The following is a 12,469-nucleotide window of genomic DNA, read 5'->3' on the forward strand; positions in this document are numbered from 1 at the left end:
TGTCTTCTACCTTTGAGCCAGTTCTGTATCCAAATGGCTAGTTCTCCCTGTATTTCATGAGATCTAACCTTGCTAATCAGTCTCCCATGGGGAACCTTGTCGAATGCCTTACTGAAGTCCATATAGATCTCATCTACTGCTCTGCCCTCATCAATCCTCTTTGTTACTTCTTCAAAAAACTCAATCAATCAATCAATTTTGTGAGACATGATTTCCCACGCACAAAGCCATGTTGACAATCCCGAATCAGTCTTTGCCTTTCCAAATACATGTACATCCTGTCCCTCAGGATTCCCTCCAACAACTTGCCCACCACTGAGGTCACGCTCATCGGTCTATAGTTCCCTGGCTTGTCCTTACCACCCTTCTTAAACAGTGGCACCACATTTGCCAACCTCCAGTCTTCCGGCATGTCATCTGTGACTATCGGCAATACAAATATCTGAGGCTAAAAGACATCAATTAAACAACTGTTGTATCAGGTTAAAACCTAGCGCCTCAAGACTCTAAGGACTTTTAAACTTGATTATTTTACTTGCCTTTTACTCAGCATTGTTGTCTTTAAAGCTGTGTTTGTGTGTGTTTTTGAAGTTGTTTCTTTAGTTTTCGCTGTTCCTGTCACTCTAGAAAGTCTTGTAACTTGCTCTTCATTTTTGTGATGCTGGTGAACTAACATACTTGGTTTTCACTGAAGTGAGACTTGCCAAGTACGAAAAAGGAATAAAATCTTTGATGCTGCCAACCAAAGGGAATTTAAAAACAGCGGAGTCACCTCACCCTAAGTTATCCTGTTTTTGGACACAGATTGCTTTGTTAGCTAAGGACTTATGAATGGTCAGAGAAACAGCACAATGATGAGTGGATACCCAAAGGAACTCTACAGTGATGGCCTGAAGATCGGAGAATTGATATGCAACAACCACAATAATCTTTGCTTTGTTTGAGTCCATTCAGGGGAGAACTACCCCCCAGGATTCCCATTGACTAGAATTTTACTAAAGTTCCATGATGACTCACCTGGTCTAATGCTGCCCCAATGTCAAGGGACATTAGCTTAGCTGATCCTGGCTCATTTTATAAATGGCCATACAACGGATAGAGTAGTGAGTGAGTATTGTTATTTCTGATGAATGTATATTGCTTTAAGCATTTCGCGCAAGTCATTAGCAATTACAATACCTGTGTGAGTGTCAGTATCTCAAATCTTAATTGGGATGAAATTCAGTTTAAGTCTACCTTCTGATCATTTGGTTTGATGCATCGGACGAAGAATGGATTTGATGTACTTAATGTTGCCATTAACGAATGAAGGGAATTCTGAAAGAGTTGGAACAAAAGCTAATTATCACCTTCAACATAATCAATTTATCCTGCAGATTTCACAACGTCCATCTTTAAACACACCTCAAGCTCTCCTTTGTATTTCCTTAAAAAAGAATACTCTAAGATACCTTTCTGAATTTGTACTAAAATTTGTATCCTGCAAAATAATAAATTGCTGCACAGCGAAATTGATTTTAATGCTGAGACAGAAACATGACAAAATATGTAGCGAGCTCACCTGAGACTGCTAAATAGGTGGTTTGGTCAATTTGAACGACTGGCCTAATGAACAACCTTAAGACCATCCCCACTGATAAAACTGACCCAAGCCGACTTAATGTTTGGCAGTGTGTTAACTAGCAAGGGAGAGGGCTTTCTGAGGCCGTGAGCAGCAGTCTTGGATGACCATTCCAGAAATGTCATTAACATGCCAAAGTCTTCACTTTCTCATTCTCATTAGTAACATCTTCTTTTGTAAAGGGATAGAAGCACCACCATTTTTCACTCTATAGCCTATACTGTAGTAATTGATAAAAATAATACATTTTGCAGTCATATTCAGATGCCTACTTGCTAAGTGTCTTGGAACTACAGGTTTCATTAAGATAAACGACAAATCTTTTCTCACTCTGTCATAGGGGGCCAGCTGGAACTGTAAAGATTTCTCAGGTCACCAAGGTGGTGGATTTGGTGATGTGAAGCAGCAATGGAAATGAAAATATCTCGTCTCACATAACTGCAAAAATGAAGTCCAGAATTTCAAGCACTCATTAAGTTTTATGAAATCTGGGTTTGTCTTATTGAAGGGCAAAACTCTGCCTGTTCACTGATAAGCCAATGGTGGGCAAGGAGGTGAAGAATGTCTATCAAAGCTTTAATATAGGATCAGTCAGAACAATATTGTAATACAGTCTCAGTGAGTGAATAAATAGCTAGGGAACCAATTCAGAGCCCACAAACCTGACTGCATCTGGTGCCCATGAACAGAACCATTTATTGCTACAGGTACAAAAAATATCAGATTTTGTGAAGGTGAGGAGACCCAGGTGGTGTTTTGGGGTTCGAGGTTCAAATCTCACCATAGTGGAATTTTAATTCAATAAACAAATCTGGAATTAAGATGACCATGAAACCATTGTCAATTGTTGAGCAAAAACCCACTGTCCTTACCTGGTCTGACCAATACATTTCTCCCAAAGCACAGCAACATGGCTGACTCTTTATTTCCCCTAGCCCGAGGAGTATTCTTCACAGCTGTTTCTAATAAGGAACTCTGTTCAAATCCCTTCAAACCTGTGTCTTGTATTAAGGAGGCAAGTCTTGGCCATAGTGCATTCCCCATTATTACTTCCCTCCAGTTTTCTGCGCTATTAGATACGACCAAATATTCCATCCTCCACCATGCTCAGACATAACTATAGACGCTGCGTGAACTTTTGTTTCATGTTGCACAAGTACATTGACAGACACCTAAACTGTACCATTCCACCATTGCCCCAAATCCCTACAATGCCTCAGCATTTACACCATATTCGTCACTAATTCCTCCCTTCCACTGTAGAAACGTAGAATTTTACAGTCGAGAAAGAGGCAATTTGATCTATTGTGTCTGTATAGGTCACCGTAAGAGCTACCCAGCTGGTCTCACTCTCCTGCCCCATCTCTGTACCCCTCTAACATTCTCATTTTCAAATATATATCCCAGCTCTCTTTGGAAATCACTGATAGAATCCACTTCCAAGTGTATATTTACTTTATCCTGTATGATGGTCTTCACCAGTTTTCCCACTATAGATGTGAAGCCACAGGTCTGTAGTTTCTTGAGTAATCCTTTGTCTCTTTCTTAAACAACACTGTCAGATTTGAATCCTCCAGTCCCTTGGGACTGATCTGGTGTTCAGACAGGTCCGGAAAATTTCTGTCAACAGATCCTACAACTTGATCCCTTAACTGTCTCAGCAATCTAGGGTGCATCCCACTTGTGCCTGGCAATTTCTCTACCTGGACTGCTAATAGCCTTTTAGCACTTCTTTATCTATCATTGTACTATTCAATTACTCAACACCCATGTTTTTAACCAGGCCATTGTTACCCTCTCCTAATTTGGCAAATACAGAAGCAAAATAATCATTTTGTATCTCTGCGATATGCTTCACTTCAAACAACAGCTCACCCTGCTTGTTCCTTAAGAGCCCCACTCTATCTTTGACTAATCTTTTATGATTAATATGTTTGAAGAAGGTTTTATTATTTGTTTCAGTGCAGTCTGCCATCCTTTCCTCAAGCTTCCTCTCCCTTCCTTATTCCAGCCTGAACCTCTCCTCTGCATTTGAGATATTCTTCCTGCTTGTTATTGCTATTACTCTCCCATTATTTACTACGTCTCCTTTTACTTCCTCATTTTCTCATCTATATCCTTAGTCAGCCAAAGTAGTCTAGCTTTGGACACCCCATACTTATTTCTCATTGGGATATATTGAGTTTTCATCCTATTCATCTCCCTTTTGAAATTCTCCTTTCTCTGTCTCGGTTTAAAGCTGACTGTTAGCTGTTTCAGGTATCATGTACTCTGTATTTTGGTTCTTCATGTTCTTAACCTTCTTTTCCAAGGAACCCTGGTTTTGTTCTCTATTTCGCCTTTCAGAAATTACTAACCTCAACCTGAAATATCATTTTTGTAAAGATCACCACTAAAGGTTTCCCTATCAGTTTCGAGCTCCATTTTATTGTGGCAACATCTTGCTCAGGTTAGATTCCCTCTCATGTAATTGTGGGTGAGGCCATATGAGGGAAAGGTCTTGCTAACTGTGGAAATAGTTGATCGTTCAAATGTAATCAAATGTTGTCTTGTCTCGAGTTACCTCATTCTGTTTTGAGAGAGGACTTAAGAGTATATTTTCCTAAGCCACTAAAATTAAAACTAAGAACACAAGGGTACCACACTGTATAAAAGTTTTTGACTAACCCTACTGAACCAGAACATCAACCTGAACATATAATATTATCTATCACTCTAACCAGGCAGACACATTCACAGGCGCATTCATATGCTCCCTTGAAACTGTTTCAGATCAAGTGGAATAGAAGTTGCCTAAGGAACATGAATGATATAGTATTCCAGCTACAATAAACAGAAAACAGATACTGTAGAAACCTCTGCTGACCTATGTCTGCCTTTACTCTTAAGCATTAAATGAATTTTGTTTTCATTGTACTTTCTTGGGATATGGTTATTGCTGTCAAAAAACAGCATTTATTGCTGGATTTTGAACTGTATTTAAACTGAATGACTTTCTAGGTCATTTCAAAGAACATTTAAGGACCAAATGTAGTCTGGAGTCATGCCAGACTGTGTAAGTTTTGCAAATTTCATTCTCTAATGGAGCCAGATGGGTTTTTGTGATTGTGAAAGGTTCATGGTCATATTCACTGTTGCACCTTTATGATTCTAAACGATTAAGTGAATTTAAATTCCACCACCTTGGGTCACCGGATTTCCGTTCTACTGACATGATCACAGTAATGACAGGCTCGCACTAATAATTGCCAATGATTCATAAGAATAAACGAGTAACTCTATCTGCTATCAAAACAAATTATAAAACACTAGCCATTCAAACAGAGATAATGCTGACCTTGAACTGAGAGCTTACAGTTGGCTTCTGATGTTTAGTTCCAGATTTAAATGTGTCTTCATTGATCTTGCTTGATGCATGCTCAAATAAGTCATAGATGAAATCCAACCTAAAATAATGTCAATGTCAATGTCTAGGAATACATATATTTTAATCTGATTGGATAGGATGACCACTGCTTACAATTACCCTGTTCTGAATGGAAAGCAGAATCTGCTCACCGGAACAGCTTTATAAAATTTTTGCTTCCACTATTTGTTCATGTCACATGGAATTCCGATGGAGAAAGTTTTGATCCAAAGATAAAAATGATATGAAAAATTTTATCAACAGAATTTTTAAACGAATGGAAACGTACGTTGCATTATAAAAGTTAAGATGTCACAGGAGACAAAATCCAGTCACACTCTAATCAAAAAATGAAATGGCATATTGATAAATAAAAACCTGAGTGGCAGCACAGAATGGTTGCAAATACACTGCAAAAACCAAGTTGAGAATTTGGTGCAGTGGAATTGTGCAAAATGGAAATGAAATATTATTTTTATCTTGCATTTAATATATCTAGTGGTTTTGAGAGTATTAGGGACAGCAAGTTAATTTATTTGCACCGTTTTCAGTGCAAGTGATTTGTCAAAAAATAATTTTATAATAAACTAAACTAAAAATATAATTTGCATTAAGATGGGACAAAGGGGATACCACATCTCACCTGTAGGTACATGGAAAATGTGCCTGGATTAAATTAAATTATCTGGTGTTTCAAGCATCTTACCAAAACCTATGCCAGGCCTCTGTGCAGCCAAGGTACCTCTCTGTTCTTCATTGTCCTTGTCCTGGTTCACCTATTCCTCTGACTTGGTCAAAATCCTGGGACTCCCTCCTTCCCTCAGGGCATTGAGAGTCTACCTACATTAAAGGCACTGCAGCAATTCAAGAATACAGTGACACCCACATTCCATAACTGGGGAGAGGAGACCAGAGCCTCAAGGTGGGCCATGTTTTGGACAATGCAGCTGACTACTACAATGTGCTTGCAAATCGAGACACATGTCTAAATGCGTTTGTCAGTAGTCCTAATGATCAGCTTTCGTGGCTCTGGTTTGTGGTTGGAGAGAGAGAGATCAGAAGCCATCCCTTCTAAGGAATAGCATTGGACAAGCACTCATCCATGGAATTTGAAGGGAGAATGATGAGTTGCAAAACCTTGAATTGCCAGCAATGTTCCATCTAAGCCCACGCAGCATCGTGAGTTCAATGCTTGCTAACATGCATGTAGAAGCAGCTGCCCTATTGGACTCAGAACTCTATGAAGCAGGAGAAGCTATTACAGGGAATATCAACTGCCAGAGAATGAAGGGGCAACTATCAATAAAGTAAGAGTACACATGCAGGCATAAGCCCTTCATCAGAAATATGGTGGGGGGAAGGGACCGAGAGATAATTGGAAGGTGGGGTTGGGGGGAAGGTAGATAGGAAGGTGATAGGCGGACGCAGGTGTATGGTGATTATGGGGTGAGGGGGGCGAAGAAAAATGTCCACGTGGGGCAGGTCAAGGGATGCAAACCATGTGAATGCTGAAGATGAATACTACAATTCATCTCTCATGACAAATTCAACTAGCAGCTCACTCAATGCATTGACGATGCTCTGCACCTGGAGGAATCCAGTAATTGTGACAAAATATTTTTATCTTTTGTGCCTATGAGATAATTGAATATACCTCTTAACTCTATGGAATAGGTAATCAGTGTTCTGTGAGTTGTAATGGTGTGCAGCAACTTCCAAGATGCCAGGAGAGTATTGGAACTGACCGGGGTTATAGTAGTTCAAGGCCACAGCGAGTGACTTTGATGGCTGCTGACAGGGTACAGGGAGCAAAGCTGTAAGGAACAAAGTCCTTCATGTATGACAACACAAATCTCAGTGACCATCTATCTGGATTGCCATAATCTTTCGTGGTACTAGTTCCTCGATATGTTCAGGAAGCTCTGTCTTCAGAGTTAGATCCTATGGTGGGAATTTCCTCCTTGGCCTATCTGAAGAGGTTCTACATTGTGGTCTGGGCTCTGCATCTCCTCATGAAGACAGTGATCCTCATTACCACTAGACCCAAAATCAGAGTCGTATTTGCATCAACTGTTGCCTTCCTTGTAATCAGATCCAAACCTCCAACTCGGCGCAAACCCCCTTGACCTGCCCCACGTGAACATTTTTCTTCCCCCCCCCCCCACCCCATAATCACCATACACCTGCGTCCGCCTATCACCTTCCTATCTACCTTCCCCCCAAACCCACCTTCCAATTATCTCTCGGTCCCTTCCCCCCACCATATTTCTGATGAAGGGCTTATGCCTGAAATGTCAATTCTCCTGCTCCTCAGATGCTGTCTGACGTGCTTTTCCAGCACCACACTTTGATTAGAATTCCTATAATGTCAAGGAACTTTATTCTCTTAATATAGAATCCCTACAGTGTGGAAGCATGCCATTTGGCTCATGGAAACCACACTACCCCTCTGATAAGTGTCCCACCCATACCCACCCTCCTACTCCATCCTTGTAACCCTGTATTTCCCCTAGCTAATCCACCTACACATCTCTAGACGCTATGGACAATTTAGCATGGGCAATCCACCTAACCTGCACAACTCTGGACTGTGGGAGGAAACCAGGAGCACCCAAAGAACATCCACACAGACAGGGAGAGAAGGTGCAAACTCCACACACAGTTGCCTGACTCTGATGCTGTGAAGCAGGAGTGCTAACCACTTAGCCACCATGCTGCCAACTTCTCCTATACCTCCATATTGCCAGGAGGGTTTTCACTGTCTGCACTGTCTGGATGTGTACAGAGCAGTTGTCCACTAATCTGTGCACACTGGATACCAACCTTGTGCCAATGTCTGAGTGCCTCCATCAACCATGTGCATGTTTATGGGCCCATTGCAGTGATGAAGAGCTCCTCACAATTTGTGTCTCCATCAATCTTGTCTCCTTCTGACTCAGAGTGAAATAACAGGCCTGGTTCTCTCACAACATCCACCTGTCCAGCCCACCAAAATCTCAAACTGGCAACGAACTGCAAGATTTTTGTGTGATATATCATGAATGGTTATGATTTGGAATGCATTTCCTGACAAACGATGATTCAGTTGTGGCTTTCAAAAACAAACTGCATAGTACTAGAAATGAAAACAACTGTAGTAGTAGTAGTTCAGGCTAATCATGGATTATTCTTGCAGAAAACCAGCACAGACTTGACAGACCAAAAAGCGACCTGTGCTGCAATATATCTTACTCATACAGAATGCAAATGAAACTGTCCATTAGCAAACTCTCTCACTGTGGTTTAGTTCAGTCAAAAATTAAAACTGTTTTCGAATGTGGCTACAATTACAGCAATTTCTACGAAGGCAACATAAGAAAAAAATGCACGAGATGAGGTTCAGTTTATTTTTCCATTGCGCTCTCTCCATGCACCCTATTCCGCTCCACACTGTTGCACCAAAATCATTTGGTTGTAGTTCAGCATATTCTCCTCCCTCCTCCTACCCCGATAGACAAATTAAATTTGAAAATATACTTGATTCGAAGTTGGTACCTGCTTTCACATAAGAGGTTCAGTACATCACATCTGAATGTATCTCTGTTCTTCTCCAGAATTCCCTTTACATGATATAAAACCTTAGGAGAGAAAAGGACAGTCTGTTTATAACCACAAATTAAATTAAATTTAATACAACAAAGCTATTAAGAGAATTGTGAAGCTTCTAGTTACAAGTTAGCCAGGAAAGACCTAAAAAGAGAGAGCTAAGAGGACCCAGGAGGGGACATGAGAAGACATTGGCAGATAGGATCAAGGAAAACCCTAAAGCTTTCTATAGGTATATCAGGAATAAAAGACTGACTAGAGTAAGATCAGGGCCAACCAAGGATAGTAGTGGGAAGTTGTGCATGGAGTCGGAAGAGATAGGGGAAGCAGTAAATGAATATTTCTCCTCAGTATTCACATGGGAAAAAGACAATGTCATTGAGGAGAATACGGAGATACAGCTACTAGACTAGTCAGGATTGAGATTCACAAGGAGAACATGTCAGCAAATCTGGAAAGTGTGAAAATAGATAAGTCTGCTGGACCAGATGGGATTTATCCTAGAATTCTCTGAGAAGCCTAAGAGTAGCCTTTGACTTTAACCTTTATGTCATCATTGTCTACAGGAATAGTTTCAAATGTTGTCCCCTTGTTCAAGGAGGGGAGTAGAGACAACCCAGGTAATGATAGACCAGTGAGCCTTACTTCCGTTGTGGGTAAAGTGTTAGAAAAGGTTAAAGGGATGGGATTTATAATCAAGTGGACAGCAATAAGTTGATTAGGGATAATCGACACGATTTTGTGAAGAATTGATCGTGCCTCACAAACTTTATTAAGTTCTTTGAGAAGTTGACCAAACAGGTGTCAAAAGGTCTAATGAGGAAAGGCTCAGGGACTTGAGGCTGTTTTCATTAGAGAGAAGGTGGTTAAGAGGTGTCTTAATTGAGACATATAAGATAATCAGAGGCTTCTATAGTTTGGACAGTGAGAGCCTTTTTCCTCAGGTGGTGTTAGCTAGCACAAGGGAACATAGCTATAAATTGAGGGGTGATAGATACTGGACATAGGTCATGGATAGTTTCTTTAATCAGAGTAGTCGAGGTGTGGAACGCACTGCCTGCAACAGTCGTAGACTCACCAACTTTAAGGGCATTTAAATGATCATTGGATGAACATATGGATGAAAATGGAGTAGTTTAGGATAGACAGACTTCAGATTGGTTCCACAGGTCGGATCAACATTGAGGGCCAAAGAGCCTGTATTGCGCCGTAACGTTCTGTATTCTCTCAGTCAATTATTAGTAATCACATTAAAACACTGCTGAAATAACTGAAAATGAAATTAGATGAGATAAAGCATATATATACCTCACCAGCATAGTGTTTCACTCCAAAATAATGGTCAAGGACTCTGGGTTTCACATAAAAGGGATTTTTCTAGGGAAAAAAAAGCAACATAATTAAGTTACTAATGGAAAAGTCAGAGAGAAGAATACACTGCTGTTTAAGATCCGAGAGGCAGAAAAAGTCAATGAGCCATCACCACAGGGCAGTACGGTGGCTGTGGTTAACAATGCTGCCTCACAGCACCAGGGACCTGGGTTCAATTCTAGCCTCGGGAGACTGTCTGGTTGCACATTCTCCCCATGTCTGCATGGGTTTCCTCCGGGTACTCTGGTTTCCTCCCACAACCCAAAGATTTGCAGGTTAGGTGAATCATCCATGCTAAATTCCCCATGTTTAGGGATGTGTAGGTTAGGTGCATTAGTTAGGGGTAAATGTAGAGTATATAGAAATGGTGAATGGGTCTGGTTGGGTGACTGTTCGGAGGTTTAGCTGAAGGGCCTGTTTCCATACTGTAGGGATTCTAGGACCAGGGATTCCACGAGAAACTAAACAAATCCCTGGAACACTGTGCACAAATTATTTAAATTTACTCATTTGTAGGATGTGGGTAACATTGGTTGGCCAGCATTTATTGCCCATCTCTAGGTGCCCTTGAGAAAGTGGTGATGAACTGCCTTTTTGAACTGCTGCAGGGCAGTTTGTTGTGGGTTGACCCAAAATACCATCAGAGGGGGAACTCTAGGATTTTGACCCAGTGACAGTGAAGGAACAGTGACACATTTCCAAGTCAGGATGGTGAATGGCTTGGTGGACTACTTGAAGATGATGGTAGCTCATGTATCTGCTGCCCTTGTCCTTCAAGATGGAAGTGGCTGCAGGTTTTGAAGAAGCTGTTTGAGGATCTTTGGTGAATTTCTTGTAGATAATACACACTGCTGCTAAAGTGTCTGTCGCGGAGCAAGTGGATGTTTGCGGATGTGGTGCCAATCAAGCGGACTGCTTTGTCCTGAATGATGTCAGGCTTCTGGAGTGCTGTGGGGGCTGCATCCATCCAGGCAAGTGAGGAGTATACCATCACATTCCTGGCTTGTGCCTTACAGACGATGGACAGGCTTTGGGGAGTTACTCACAATAGTATCTCTAGTTCTGACCTGCCCCTGTAGCCACTGTGTTTATACGGTGAGTCCAGGTAATTGTTTTGGTTGAAAGTAACCCTCAGGATGCTAACAGTAGGGGATTCATCGTTGGTAACACTATTGAATGTTGAGGAGTGGTGGTTACGTGGTCTATTATTGGTGATAGTCTAGAGGTGGCACAGTGGCTAGCACTGATACCTCACTATACCAGGGACCTGGGTATGATTCCAGCCTCGGGTGACTGTCTGTGTGGAGCTTGTACAATCTCTCCATGTCTGCATGGGTTTCTTCCTGGTGCTCTGGTTCCCTCCCATAGTCCAATGATGAGCAGGTTAGGCGAATTGGCCATGCTAAATTGTCCACAGTGTCTATGGAGGTATAAGCGAGATGGATTAGCCATGGTGAATGCAACGTTACAGGGATAGAGGAGGGGTGGTGGGATGCTCTTCGGAGGGTCAGTGTGGAATCGGTGGGCCAAGTGACATGCTTCCACACTATAGGGTTTTCTATATAGTTATGTGGAATAAATGTTGTTGCCACTTGCCAGATCAAGCTTGGAAATTGTCCACATCTTATTACATTTGAACATGGACTGCTTCAGTATCTGTGAAGTCACGAATGGTGCTGAACCCTGTGCAATCATCAGTGAACATCCACTTTTTATGACGGAGAGAATGTCATTCATGAAACAGCTGAGGATGTTTGGGCTATGGACACTTCCCCAAAGAGTTCCCGCAGCTGAGATGACTGACTTCCAAAAACCACAACTATCTTATGTGCCAGGCATGATAGCAACCAGTAGACAGTTGTCCCTGATACCTACTGATTCCAGTTTTGCTCGAGTTTATTGATGCCACACTCACCAAATGCAGCTTTGATATCAAAGGCTGTCACTCTCAGTTCATCATTTGGAAAAACTGGTTCTTCAAGACAGTGCAGTCAGACCAAGTCTGTGGCACCACAAATGGCTCATATGTAGAAGATGGGAAGCAGCATCAGCAGACCTGACAGATGATTCATTAGTTAGGCCAACAGACAGATGCTTCCATAGTTGTAGGTGTGACTCCAGGTTGGATGGTACCAGGATTAAGGATAGCACAGAGTAGCTGCAGGTCACTTCCCCGGGAGAGGGTAAACCGCCACAAGTTGTGATCAACATAGGTACCATGTGTAGGAAGGAAAATGTTTTCCTGAAATCAGAAGTTAGGGAGCTAGGCACAATGTGTGCGCAAATATATGCGGATGTGAAAAATATCTACAATAATCATCTCCAGAATACTCCCAGTGCCACATATAAGTACATACAGAAATAGAGGGAGAAGGGAGATGAATTAGACACTGCAAAGATAGTGCAGGTTTGTTTTAATTTTCTAGAATACTGGGAAAGATGGTAGCTGTACAAGAGATATATGGTTTGCATTGAGCAGAATGAGG

At 41.5% G+C, this 12,469-nt stretch overlaps 1 protein-coding gene across 3 annotated transcripts in view; it reads right to left on the minus strand.

Annotated features, from left to right (window-relative positions):
- Positions 1-12,469, minus strand: part of myo10 (myosin X) — a 330,909-nt gene that overhangs the window by 135,048 nt on the left and 183,392 nt on the right. For all 3 annotated transcript variants that reach the window (XM_043689679.1, XM_043689681.1, XM_043689680.1), the window contains 4 exons: positions 9,921-9,989; positions 8,562-8,644; positions 4,959-5,067; positions 1,237-1,317 (listed from right to left, as the gene is read on the minus strand). In XM_043689679.1, the coding sequence (XP_043545614.1) occupies positions 1,237-1,317; positions 4,959-5,067; positions 8,562-8,644; positions 9,921-9,989 (342 nt within the window). The remainder of the gene's footprint in view (positions 1-1,236; positions 1,318-4,958; positions 5,068-8,561; positions 8,645-9,920; positions 9,990-12,469) is intronic.

This window comes from Chiloscyllium plagiosum, chromosome 5 (genome assembly GCF_004010195.1).
Source record: "Chiloscyllium plagiosum isolate BGI_BamShark_2017 chromosome 5, ASM401019v2, whole genome shotgun sequence".
Lineage (NCBI taxonomy): Eukaryota > Metazoa > Chordata > Chondrichthyes > Orectolobiformes > Hemiscylliidae > Chiloscyllium > Chiloscyllium plagiosum.